This window comes from Morchella sextelata (genome assembly GCF_020137385.1).
Source record: "Morchella sextelata strain SCLS chromosome Unknown scls_16, whole genome shotgun sequence".
Classification (NCBI taxonomy): Eukaryota; Fungi; Ascomycota; class Pezizomycetes; order Pezizales; family Morchellaceae; genus Morchella; species Morchella sextelata.
In genome coordinates this window covers 1132638-1147164 of record NW_025408631.1, presented here as the reverse complement: position 1 = coordinate 1147164, position 14527 = coordinate 1132638, and the positions used below count along the sequence as shown (strand labels likewise).

The following is a 14527-nucleotide window of genomic DNA, read 5'->3' as shown; positions in this document are numbered from 1 at the left end:
TAGGCTATGAGCGGATCGCATCAAGCAGTATATGGCTTTGATGTATCCAGGTAATCTAGAGTAGAGTTAATTAGCTATATGTGCATTGAACTGTTTCTTATCATGCATTACACGGGTCTCCTCCGGGCCCCGGTGGACCGAATATCATAATTTTCCTTCGTCTGTATTAAACTGGTTAGTTTTACAATCATGAACAACTTTGACACTAGTAAAATTCCATACTTTACTTGCCGTTCTTTGCAGCACAGCCTATCATATAGAAGGTGTTCAGCCGATTTGATGTTGACCCGCATGGACATGCACAGTGAGAGGAAAAAAATGTTTCTAGAGGGAGCTATATCTTCATGGCCGGCGGGGTCGGTGTTTGAAAGATAGGCTTGGGAATAATTGCCGGGAGATCTGTGTGAAAATGTGAGTTGTAGATGGTATACCCGTTATCGAGAAGTACGTCATGCATCACAATTAACGATTAAATAAAAAAAAACTAAAGAGTTGACTGATCATACCTCAGTGCACACAATTAATGAATTATCAATCGATCAATCAATCATATCTCGGTATTGAAGGAATTGCTGGTGCTAGCGTATTATAGCTACATGTACATGTAGTTTCCAAAGTTGCCCCGATTGCTGGCCGTGATTTCATTGACACGTCGTTGTACCTAGGCCTACTTTTTTTTTTGTTATCACTTGCAATTGAAAAATTTAGCTCTAGCCTGGTGCCCTTTCAAAAGAGATGGGTAAAAGCTAGAAAGCTGTTAATGGAAATACGTGTATACCTACTTTGCGTCTTCAAATTGTTCAGCTAGAAGCACAAAGACCAATGCATTGGTGTGGCGATGCATATGTGTAGCGAGTGATATTTTGTGACCGAACATACACTCAGGTGCGCACAACTGCTGATTGCAGCCAACCTAGATTTTGAACCGAGCAAGCATAAAAACTCAGTAATAGTGTATACTGAGTGTAGTATTCGGGTAACTTCGCTGCCTTGTTTATTTATGTAATTTAGTTGAGCCTCTTTACATACTACTTTAGGCTCGCGTATGCGTTGACCGGATGACTGTTTGTGTAGCTAGAGTCCCAAGAATTAAAAGCACACTCACTGGCTGTAGCCGGCCGCGGTTCACAGCTCGGAATAAAGCTCCGGAGATGATTTATTGTGATCGATGGCAAGGCTATTCCGACCGTAAATTTAAACCACGGAGAACGTTAGAGCGTTCCGGGCCGGGCGACAAATAGGTCAAGAGAAAATGATAGTTGAAGTTAAGAAAGTTACTATGGACGTGGGGTCCATAGCGAGTCCAAATCGATGAGGCTGATAGATTTACTGACTGTTGGTACTGTATGTATGTATGTATGTCGTGCCAAGCAACAGTGCATTATCATACATCTATGGCCTTCTTCCCCCGACCGACATCGCGTTCTTTAGATCTCGGCAGACTCTCTACGACTTTGAGTACCTACGCACCAGAAGCCTCTAGCTTCTTTCAGGCTATCCGCATCTTTCTCCCTCCTGTATCGTAACGATTAGCAAAGTGTCCTGTCGCTTGTCAGACATCTAACCCTTCCCAACGCCCTCCTGGACAGAGATCTGGCATCGACAACGCAAGAGGCAAGAAGTAAAATTCGCGTCGTGCAGCGTCCTTATTCACGTAAGCCATTTTGCCTACACCGCAAACTCTTATTAACTCGGAACCCATAAAGGCGTGCCATTTTGTTGCGACAGCAGAATAGAAACTTTAGACGTTGAAGAGGAGGATCCACAACTATGGCTGGGGGAACACCCCATGCGGACGTTTATGCTGCAAGGCTGGGTGACAGCACTCTAGGTCTGTTTTGCGCTACAGACAATGAAAACCGGTGTGCGGTGGCTAATGAAATTGAGAATAGATGTCAAACTCAAGCTTCAGATAGCAGGCGAGCTTCGGGATTCAATCGACGTATTCACCCATGCCCCTGCGGAATACACAAAATTTCTTCAAAAGCTTATGCCCGTGTTTTTCACGATACTTAATGGGCAACCGGTGTTTATATCTACATCACCTGACCAGGTTAGCAATTGCCACTTTGTACCCTGATTCGCACATTTCATCTGACAAAAAAATACAGAAACTACGAAATATCATACTAGATACAATTCATCGATTTCCGTTCTCGCCGATAGAAGCTCTGGAGCCATATGCGGTCGATTTAATGACCCTTTTAATGAATCTTGTCAAGACAGAAAATGAAGACAATGCCGTTCTTTGCATGAAGACAATCATTGACTTTCAACGAAATTACCAGAAGCAGCTCACCGAAAAGGTCCAGCCCTTTCTGGACTTGATCCAGGAGATGTTCTATATGATGCCGAAAGCTGTTAGAGAGACCTTTGATAACCCATCTTCAACGACCGGGGGAACACCAGGAATGCCTGGTACTCCAGGAAACACCGGGCAAAACTTCCAAAGCCCCAGACCAATGTCACCGATGAATGCAGGCCAGGACCCAGGAGCTGACCCCCAACAGCCAACTAAGATGCTAGTCAAAGGAATGCAGAGTTTCAAGGTGCTGGCAGAGTGTCCTATCATCGTTGTAAGCTTGTTTCAGGCCCATCGGTCTTGTGTACACAAGAACGTGAAACTCTTCGTACCATTGATACAAGATATGCTGCAATTACAAGCAGGGCCTCAAGAGGAAGCACACAAACACGCAAAGGCCAAAGGTGAGGTTTTTACAGGTGTCAGTCCAGCTATAAAAAATAGAGTGGCATTCGGCGAGTTTATTACGGCCCAGGTTAAGGTAGGAAAAGACCTTTTTAACAATGAAAACCGGCTAATGGGAACTTGCAGACGATGAGCTTTTTGGCATATGTTCTTCGAGTTTACGCACAGCAACTTCAAGACTTCTTACCCAAGCTACCGGAGATTGTGGTAAGGCTGTTAAAGGACTGCCCCCGTGAGAGATCAGGAGCGAGAAAAGAACTTTTGGTGGCCACACGGCATATCATAAATTTCAACTTCCGGAAGATCTTCTTGAATAAAATCGACGAGCTTCTCGATGAGAGGGTCCTGATAGGCGATGGATTAACAGTCTATGAAACCATGAGGTATACCCCCCAAATAACTATGAATATCTCAGTCGGAAGCTAAAGCCTATATCAGACCTCTGGCCTATAGCATGCTTGCGGATTTAATACACCATGTTCGTGACTCTCTTGATCGCAAGCAAATAGGAAGAACAGTCGAGGTGTACACCAAAAACCTCCATGATAACTTTCCAGGAACAAGTTTTCAGACTATGAGCGCAAAACTTTTGCTAAACCTGGCAGAGTTTATTGCGAAATTGGAGGACAAACAAGAGGGTAAGATGGGCATCTCGAGTCTTTAATTTTTTTTATACTGATTTTCGTGTACTCAGCCCGACATTTTCTCATAATGATACTTGACGCAATTGCCGAGAAGTTTAAAGCTATGAACAGACAATATGAAAATGCGGTGAAGCAAAGCCGACTCAACGCTCTCACCAAGGAAGAAGGGAACTCGGAAGAACCTTCGACAGACTTGGCCGTCCCTGCAAAGAGAGAGGAATATGACGAAATCGATATTTTTCTGGCAACTCCCATCAAAACCTCAAATCCGAAAGAGCGAGGTGCGGATCCTGTTTCAGGCAAGTATTTATTCTTAACCTAGGCCTTTTATTTTACATGTACTGACTACAACCGCCCTCAGATAACAAGTTTCTGTTTAAGAACTTGATGAATGGGCTAAAAAGTATGCTATTTGCACTACGATCGTGTAACCCTCCTGCGAAGAGTAGCGAAAACAATCCACAAAATTGGAATGAGGTGGCGTATGGGTTTAGTGCCGAAGAAGTAAATATCATCATCAAGTTATTCAGGGAAGGTGCAAGGGTTTTCAAGTATTATGGCGTTGAATACGAGTCAAAACCGTCAGATCCCAACACATCGCCGGTAGAGTTTCTTACGAATCACTTTATGGTTCCGAGCGGGAAAGAGGAGAAAGAGTTGCTTGAGACATTTGCGACTGTTTTCCACTGTATCGACCCAGCAACTTTCCATGAAGTATTTCATTCAGAGATTCCACATCTCTACGAAATGATGTTTGAACATACGGCCCTTTTACACGTGCCACAGTTCTTTTTGGCCAGCGAGGCAACCTCACCAAGTTTCTGTGGGATGCTTCTTCAATTCTTAATGGATCATATTGAGGAGGTGGGAACTAGTGATACCAGGAAATCACAAATATTACTTAGACTTTTCAAGTTATCCTTTATGGCGGTCACGCTTTTCTCTAGCCAGAACGAGCAAGTTCTATTACCCCACGTCAGCAAGATTGTCCTAAAATCTATCAGTTTATCGACTACAGCAGAAGAGCCGATGAATTATTTCTTACTTCTTAGATCACTATTCCGAAGCATTGGCGGTGGAAGGTTTGAGCATCTATATAAGGAAATCCTACCTCTTTTGGAAGTACTCCTGGAAGTTTTGAATACACTTCTCATATCTGCTCGGAATATCGTACAACGAGATCTCTATGTTGAGCTTTGTCTTACAGTCCCCGCCCGCCTCAGCAATTTACTTCCGCATCTCAACTTCCTGATGAAACCATTGGTTGTGGCATTGAGGGCAGGGCATGAGTTGGTCAGCCAAGGACTCAGGACGTTGGAGCTATGCGTGGACAATTTGACGGCAGATTATCTTGATCCAATCATGGCGCCTGTCATTGATGACCTGATGGCCGCTCTTTGGGACCACCTCAAACCATTACCGTATAGCCACGTTCACAGTCATACAACCATGCGAATTCTAGGTAAGCTTGGAGGCAGGAATCGTCGGTTTCTGACGCACCCGCCACCTCTACCATTTAAGCTATATGCAGATGATGCATGTAGCGTCAATATTAGATTACATGGAGCACCGGGTGAACGTGCATTTCCTATCTTGTCTGCGGTTGATCTTGCTATTGAGAGGCTATTCGACATGAAACCTCCGAAGTCCGACCAGGATAAGGCTACAGATATATTCTACAAACATCAATCTCTACGTTTGCTTAGTGCCAATCTAAAGCTTTTCATTGGTCATGATCAACTGCCCGAGGACTTTGCGCAGTTAGTCCGGATACAGGCAAACGATCTTGCCGCAGGGTCCACAGATCTAGCCGCTGCGGTTATTGTGCCGTCAGATCGGAATAAGCCAGTTTTCAAGAAGCATGATCAAGAGGCAACACTTCGGAAATTGTTGAGATCTATCATCCATGCGGTTTCTATCCCACAGTTGGAGGAGGAGGCGATGGCTTTGACCTACGATGTTTGCCGTCACTTCACTATCTTGGAGCTGGGGAAATCTGTTACGGAAATGCGACAGAAGACGCAGCAGTTTATGGTGCATAGCGGTGAGGGTCCAATGCATCTAGATAGCCGAGTTTTAGCGGATGCTATAGCAGATTGTCTCTCCTCCGAACATGCAGCAGTTAGGGAGACGGCGAAGAAGGCGATGAAGGTCATCTACGATACTGCTGCTACTCTCTTTGGATCAAACGAGATGGTGCACAAGCTCCCATTCTTCCAATGGCTTGCAAAGACCTTTTGTCACTCTTGTTATGAAGAGGAGTGGTATCCAAAGTCCGGCGGGTGTTTAGGAATCCGGGCGCTTACGGAGGATTTAGATATGGGTGAAGCATGGATGGTGGAACGTCAACATGATTTCGTCCGGGCCTTATTATATGTTATAAAGGACATGCCGCCGGACCTGCCAGCTAGTACCAGAGAATGTGCTCAGTCTACATTGGACTTGGTCCTAAGAAAATGCAATCAGAACGTTTCCAGGGAGGAAATCGGTACATATCACTCGAAAAGTTTTAACCTTTGCGCTTTGCTCATCTGCGAGATCTCGAATCCCAATAAACATGTTAGAGAAACAGCGCAAACGTCGTTTACCACTCTCTCCAATATTCTCGGGGTAGGCATTCATGCGTTAATGACACCGGTCAAGGAACGATTATTGACTCCAATTTTCAATAAACCTCTTCGTGCGCTCCCATTTGCTAGTCAGATAGGGTATATTGATGCCATCACTTTCTGTTTGAGCCTCCAGCCTGCATTCTTAGAGTTCAACGAAGAAATGAATCGTCTCATGATGGAAGCGCTCGCCCTTGCCGATGCTGATGATGATGCTCTGTCAAACAACCGGATACCAGAGCACAGGACTACTGAATCGGTCCTCAATCTTCGAGTCGTATGCATCAAACTGCTCTCAACCGCCATCACATATCAGGATTTTGCACAACCAGATAAATCACACACAAGAGGTCGAATCATCGCTGTGTTTTTCAAGTCACTCTATTCGAAATCACACGAGGTCATAGAGGCAGCCAATTCTGGACTAAAGGGTGTTCTTGCACAAACTAACAAGCTTCCTAAAGATTTGTTGCAAAACGGTCTTCGCCCGATTCTAATGAATCTCTCGGACCCAAAGCGATTAAATGTCGCAGGCTTGGAGGGTCTCGCAAGGCTACTAGAACTTTTGACAAACTACTTCAAGGTCGAAATCGGAAGTAGGCTACTGGACCATTTGAAGAACCTTGCGGAGCCCAATGTTCTACAGCAAACATCTTTCAAGTTACTTGAACAAAATCCAAATATCCGTGTCATTGCGTCGATCTTGAATATCTTTCACCTCCTACCACCCGCAGCGGTTCAATTCTTGGAGGAAATGTTCAAAATCGTAATTGACTTAGAGGAGAAGCTTCGTCGGACTCAGCATAGCCCCTTTCGTGCGCCGCTACTGAAATTTGTGAATCGATATCCAGCTGAGACATGGGGATTTATCAAACCTAAGATGACTGATCTGAGATATGGCAGGATTTTTTCTCAGTTGTTAGCTGACGAATCCAGTGAAGCCATGCGAAATGTTGTGAGTTCAGATATCACAGGGCTTCTGGGGGCAACAATCAACGTTGAGGAGAAGACGGAGGAAGAAAGGTTCGTGGCACAAGTAAATGCAGTGAATATCGTTTACTCTATTGCTCGGCACCCTAGCAGTGCCGAGTGGTTAGTAAAAAACCGCGATTTGATGGAGAGGCTATTGAGGGCTGGGGTGGAAATTAGGGAGAAGTTGAAGGAGGGGAAAGTACCTGTGCCGATCAGACTGGGGGTCGACCAGTCTTCAGAAACGTTGCAGGAAATTTTCATGTTATATCTCACACATGCAGAGCAAGATTTGGAGTTTCTTTTTCATGTAAGACTCACGTGTCCCTTTTCAGAGACGTGCTAACATTCTGTAGGTGATTGATGCGCGGACATCCAATAAGCTCAAGCGATCGAACGCTCTCACGCATTACATCTATACAAAAATCATTTGCACGGGGTCTATCGAACACTGGAGGAACGTAATACACAGGTGCTTGGATTTGTACACTACCAAGGCTTCGACGCAAGATACCAAGACTTTCGCATTTCGCTATCTTGTCAACCCGATTTTAGCTATGGATGTTCAACGCGGGTCACTCCCAGTCAATGGCCAGAAACTTGTTGATAGGAACATGATTGAAGCCATACATGCCAAAATCTGGAGACCTAATCTGGGTGATATTGGGGACGATGCTTCTCCTGGTTTGGATCACTCAAGGATGGAATTGCTCCAAATGTCCGCTCTTCTTATCAAGGATCACAACTCTATATTGGCCGAGGCAAGGAAAGATGTGATTAAATTCGGATGGAATTACATCAAATTGGAGGATATTGTCAACAAACAGGCGGCATATGTCCTAATTGCTTTTTTTATAAAACACTACGACACTCCGTCAAAGATAGTGATTCAGATATATGTGGCTTTGCTCAAAGCTCATCAGCATGAAGGAAGAGCACTTGTTACGCAGGCATTAGAATTAATCGCCCCGGTGCTCAAGAAGAGGGTACCCAATGTTAGCGATCCCAGATATCCTATTTGGGCGAGATGGCCGAGGAGAATTTTGTCGGAAGAAGGCCACAACCAGCAGCAGATGACGAATATTTTTCAATTCTTGGTAAAGCATGGGGATCTATTTTATGAGTCTAGGGAGCATTTCTTGAGCTGGATTGTCACATCGTTACCAAAGTTGGTTTTGCATCTACCAAATCCGTCGACAGAGAACAAAAAGCTTTCCATCAACCTCATGATTCTTATTCGGGACTGGGAGAAACGGCGATTTACCGAAATGCAAAGTCAAAGCCCCGACGCATCGCCCTCACGTAAACGAAAGCTTCAACAGCCGCCAAGTGACTCTCGGTCACCCTCGATAGGTGGCTCTCAGGCTATGACGGGTAATACGGAGTACGCAGTAGCTCAGCCACTTCGTATCTTGGTGATTAAGCATCTCGTCACTTTCATTTGCAGTTTAAACGAAAAATTCTCAACTAGTGATCTATGCAGAAAAGCGTTGGGATTGTTAGCAGATTTCCTTGGGCCAGAATATTGGGGGGATCTTGAAATTGAACTGTTTCCGAAGATCATGGACCAGCATCTTGTCACAAATGATATCACCGAGGCCCAGTACCTGCCTGGGTTTCTCAACGCTTTGCAGGTTCTGAGGGTCATCTTGGATCTCAAATCAGATGAATGGGTGATGCAACGCCTCCCAGAACTCCAGAGAATCTTAGAGAAATCATTGAGATCTGATCTGCCCGAAGTTCAAGAAAGCCTTCAGCCCGTTCTTGCTCGTGTGCTACAAGCTATTCCGGCGGAGAAGGAGGAAGGAGAGGAGGAGGAGGAGGACGTCAAAGACTCTCCAGCCACAGTATTCACAACTTTGCTCACTACTATCGTTCAAGAAAATCTCAATACAAACTTGATGTCTAGCGTTCATATCCTGTGGACCCTCTCCCAAAAGCGACCTGCTGTTATTGACGATCACATTGCGGCTCTTATGAAAGCATTCCAAAAGATCGGGAAAGATCACCTTTCATCCACTGCAGCAACACCAGGACAACCCCTGGTCGTCAACCTGCCGAACTCGGTGAAACCGGAGCCAAATGCGGGTGGGAACTCTCAAGTTTTTGACGCAGAAACAACAACAAAGCTCCTTCGCATGGTGATTGATGTAGCTGCGTCTAGGGTTTCAGTTTTAGGGGATCAACGACGGCCATTTTTGAGTGTTATGGCACAACTGGTGGAGAAATCATCAAGTACAGAATTATGCACAAAGATTTTGGGAATTGTGAGGGATTGGGTATTTGGGTCTACGGAGTCTTTTCCAACCCTGAAAGAAAAGACAGCTGTTCTGTCAAAGATGCTCTCATTCGAGACACGACCTGATCCTATACTTTGCAGCAAGTTTTTGGATCTCGTTATTGACATCTATGAGAGCCCAGCTGTCAACAACACGGAACTGACCGTTCGCCTTGAGCATGCTTTCCTGGTTGGGACACGGGCGAAGGATGTTAATATGAGGAATCGATTTCTCCAAATCTTTGACCGGAGCCTTTCTAGGACAATTAGCAGTCGCATTAGTTTCGTATTGGGTACACAAAATTGGGAGACTCTAGCCGATTCATATTGGCTCAACCAAGCAACCCATTTACTTTTTGGATCTGTCGATATGGACACTCGGGTGGAGCTACACAATGAGGATTTGAGAATTGCGACAGCTTCGTCCATATTCTCGACATATAACGCCGACTCAAGGAAAGATTCGCTCATGCTTGACGACAAATTTGAAGACCTTATGTACCGCCACAGAAAGTTCTGCCAAAGTTTAGCTGAAGTCAAAGCAGGCGATATATTCCAACCAATCGCCCAACTTCAACATTTAGATGCATCAGTTGCCCATCAAATTTGGATCGCCCTCTTCCCGTTGTGTTGGTCTGCACTAGGCAAAGAGGACCGTCAAGATCTCTCGCGTGGCATTGTTGGACTCCTGGCTAAGGAGTGGCATCAACGTCAAATGGACAAAAGGCCTAATGTCATACAGAGTCTGCTTGAGGGGTGCGAGATAGCCAAGCCAAAATTCACATTGCCTCCACATATGGTCAAATTTCTTAGCAAGACGTATGATGCCTGGTATACGGCATTACATATGCTCGAAGATTCTGCCAACGTTCCGCCCATGGACAGCCCGATTGTTCGTGAAAGCAACTGCGATGCGCTTGCTGAGATGTATTCCGCAATTCAGGAAGAAGACTTGTTTTACGGTCTTTGGAGGCGTCGGGCCGAATACCTCGAAACCAATGCCGCCGTTTCCTTCGAGCAAAATGGCATGTGGGATAAGGCTCAGCAAATGTATGAGAATGCACAGATCAAGGCACGAACTGGAGCATTGCCATTCTCAAACTCGGAGTACATGTTATGGGAAGATCATTGGGTTTTGTGCGCTCAGAAGCTACAGCAATGGGAAATCTTGAGCGAATTTGCAAAACATGAGAATTACAACGACTTACTTCTAGAGTGTGGATGGAGATTACTTGAGAACTGGAATGGAATTGATGGTGAACGCATGGATCAGACTATCAAATCTTTGATGGACGCACCAACGCCCAGGCGCTTCTTCTTTGCTGCTTTCATGGCCTTACAGAAGGTTCACCAGAAGACTGAAGTTCCTGCTGAATTTTCAAGATTGTGTGATGAGGCAATCCAGCTCTCACTCCGAAAATGGCACAACCTACCACGCCGAATCACCAATGCACACATACCTCTTTTGCAGGCATTCCAGCAATTGGTAGAACTTCATGATGCCAGCGTAATCTACAGTAGTTTGTCAACAACAAATGCGCAGAACTTAGACGCGAAATCCCAAGAGCTCAAGCTTCTTCTAGGTACTTGGAGGGACCGTTTACCGAACGTTTGGGACGACATCAATAGCTGGCATGACTTGGTCACTTGGAGACAGCATATCTTCCATTCAATCAACAACACATACCTACCTCTTCTTCCAGTTCAGGCTCAAAGCGCGGGTGGTAACAGCAGCAACAACTCCTATGCTTACCGCGGGTATCATGAGACTGCCTGGATAATCAATCGTTTTGCCCATGTTGCCCGCAAACACCAACTACCGGAAGTATGTATCAGCCAATTAAGCAAGATCTATACATTGCCGAACATCGAGATACAGGAAGCGTTCCTCAAACTTCGGGAGCAAGCTAAGTGTCATTACCAGAATCCCTTGGAACTTACGCAAGGTCTCGAGGTCATCAACAATACCAATTTGGGTTATTTTGGCGCCCAGCAAAAGGCCGAATTCTATACATTAAAGGGTATGTTCTTGTCAAAGTTGAAGCAAAAAGAAGAGGCAAACGAGGCCTTCGGATTAGCTCTTTATCACGACCTGAAGCTTCCAAAAGCTTGGGCTGAATGGGGCTATTACAACGACTCTCTGTTCAAAGAAACACCTGGGGAGATGCAGCCAGCAGGAAATGCTGTTAGTTGTTATCTCGAAGCTGCCGGCCTTTATAAAAGTGGAAAAGCAAGGAAACTATTGGGCCGAGTTCTTTGGCTACTTAGTTTGGATGACGCTAGCGCCACGATATCTTCGGCATTTGATGCCTATAAAGGAGAAACACCCGTGTGGTATTGGATTACTTACATTCCTCAGCTATTAACATCACTATCCCACAAGGAGGCTCGCCTTGCCCGGGGAATTTTGATCAAAATTGCAAAAAGCTATCCACAAGTAAGTTGTGAAATTTACTCGAGATAAATATCCTACTAATTGGTTCTAGGCACTTTACTTCCTTTTGCGTACCAGTCGAGAAGATTATCAAGTTATCAAAAAGCAAACCGCCGCCGCCGCCGCATCAAATCGCGGTAAAGCAGGGTCCCCTGTTGTTACACAGGCTACACCTCTTGTGCGTCAAGGCAGTGTTCCAAATGGCACAGATGCTGGAAGGGCATCCAGTCCCCAAGGAAACCAAAGCGTTCAAACTCAAACAAACAGTGGGTTACTATCTTTCTATCCAATCCTATATTTGCTTACAAAATGTGAAGGTGCTGGATCACCAATAGTCCCCAATGCACCAAGTGTCTCGTCTCCTGCTGCAGCAGTACCCAGCCCTCAGCCCCAAGTGAAACGTTTACCGTGGGAGTATGCCGAAGAGATCATGTCGGTTCTCAAGACAGCGTTCCCGCTGCTTGCGCTCTCAATGGAAACTATGGGTGACCAGATTCAAAAGTTTTTCAAGTGCCCTCCAGACGAAGACGCTTATCGCTTGATCGTAGCGCTTCTAAACGATGGCTTACAGGTAAGAAAGGCTAGCCTTGTTGATTTACCCACGCGTGACTTACCTCTTCAGTGGATCGCCCGCATAAACCCGGCACTTGATGACTCGAAATTGCCCCCTTCTACCGAATCAAATATCACACGATTTGCCGAAACGATCTTACCTGCCAATATTCGAGTTGCATTCGAAGCCGATTTTGTGAATGTGAAGCCCAATCTGTTTGCTTATATTGAAAAATTGCGAAAATGGAGGGACCGATTTGAGGAGAAGTTGGATCGCAGACCGCCATATCAGAATTTGGAGAATTACAGCCCACATCTCAGTGAATTTAGGTTCCAGAAATTTGATGATGTCGAAGTTCCTGGTCAATATTTATTAGTAAGAACTAAGTGCAATCCATCCTAACACACATCATTACTAACAAACCACAGCACAAGGATAACAACAAGGACTTTGTTCGCATCGACAGATTCCTCCCACGAGTAGATGTTGTTCGTGGGTATGGTGTTTGCCACAGGCGTTTAAAACTCAGGGGACACGATGGTAGCGTACATGCATTCGCCATTCAACATCCTGCAGCCAGACACTGCCGTAGGGAGGAGAGGATACTTCAGCTGTTCCGCATTTTCAACGGTGTTCTAAGTCGAAGAAAAGAAAGTCGTCGCCGAAACCTTGGCTTCCATCTTCCCTTGATGGTTCCACTAGCACCTCATATTCGCATTGTTCAAGATGACTCCTCCTACATCTCACTCCAGGGAATATACGAAGATCATTGTCGACGAACAGGAATGAGTAAAGATGATCCATTGATCTTTTCTCTAAAGAAAGTCATTGCTTCGCTCGACCCCAGCAAACCTGCAACACAGCTTGTCAGCCCTAACATTAAATTGGAAATTTTTAACGCAATCCAGAAAGAGATGGTTCCTCAAGACGTTGCCCTTGAAGTAAGACTTTTCCCTCTCCCTTTCCATTGCATGCTTATGCTGATTATGATAGTTCTTGTCCAAATCCTATCCTTCTTTTACCGAATTTTTCCTTTTCAGACGACAGTTCTGTTACCAATACGCCGCATTGACATTCATGACTTACATAATGAGCATGAGCAATCGATTCCCACACAAGATGTTCATCGCTAGAGAAACAGGCAATATTTGGGGTTCTGAGCTCATCCCCGCAATGGCGTCAACGAATGCCTTTTTCCACAACAATGAGACTGTTCCTTTCCGTTTCACCCCCAATATACAAACTTTGATGGGACCAATTGCCATCGAAGGTATATTTTCTTGCGCTGTAATGGCAATTGCGCGCTGTCTCACAGAGCCTGAGGTATGAAGACCCCCAAACCTATACCCGCAACTTACCCTAGACCGTCACTAACTTAATTCTAGTTCGAACTCGAACAACACCTCAGCGTCTTTGTACGTGACGAGATGATTTTCTGGTTCACCCAGCAGCACCGTTCTGGACTCGGAGAACAACAGCTCCGTGAAAAGGTTCAAATGAACTCTGAGATTATTTGTAGAAGGGCAACATCTCTGGCACAGGCTGGGCAAGGAAACCTGCCTGCGAACCAAACCGTTATTGATCTTATCAATAAGGCCGCAAATCCCATAAATTTGGCGCAGTTGGATAACCTTTGGATGCCGTATTTATAGGCAAACTTATTTTTGTAGATGGGATTGGGAAATAAAAGGATTTTCGGGATACTTTTTATTTGGTGTTTTTGGCGTGTCATTTTTTAAAATTGTTTTTCTATCTTTTTATCCTTCCTTTTTATCTTATTCTTCCTTTTTCTTTCTCCTTTCTTTCTTTCTCCTTTCTTTCTTTCTCCTTTCTTTCTTTCTCCTTTCTTTCTTTCTCCTTTCTTTCTTTCTCCTTTCTTCTTCTTTATTCCTTCTACGTATTTCTATAATTTCTGCCCAAGGGCTCGGTGGGTTTCTTCTAGGGTTAATGAGGATGGGAAAATTCTTGATGATAAAGACCGGGGGCGAATTTGTAACTTGATACTGGGATGGCTGTTTGCTTTATGCTTTGCTTTTGTATTTCTTTTTGTACACCTGTGGTATTACTTTTCTGTTCCGTTCATCTTAACTTGATTACTTTACGTAGCTATTGGCAATGATAGTATTCACTAGTATCTTTTTGTCTTTTGAAAAATGAAACCGTGACTCGAAGTGTCTTATCTCTATCTAATCTAATCGAGTGACAAGTGATAAGAAATGATCCAGCGAATGTCCTTAAACCCTACGCACTACCCATATATAAACGCACCTAATTCTATACACCCATCTCATATATAGGCCTAACACACCCCGTACCATAAACTTGTGACAGTT

At 44.7% G+C, this 14527-nt stretch overlaps 1 protein-coding gene across 1 annotated transcript; it reads left to right on the top strand.

The window, feature by feature from the left end:
- Positions 1–1770: 1770 nt before the first annotated feature.
- Positions 1771–13846, top strand: H6S33_004013 (uncharacterized protein; the record flags this gene model as incomplete). The annotated part of the gene is made up of 14 exons (XM_044835373.1): positions 1771–1831; positions 1893–2053; positions 2112–2783; positions 2834–3090; positions 3146–3345; positions 3402–3650; positions 3713–7239; positions 7286–11644; positions 11694–11907; positions 11959–12212; positions 12264–12569; positions 12623–13135; positions 13188–13517; positions 13580–13846. 14 exons carry the CDS (start codon positions 1771–1773, stop codon positions 13844–13846), a joined length of 11370 nt encoding a protein of 3789 aa, XP_044691547.1.
- Positions 13847–14527: the final 681 nt, after the last annotated feature.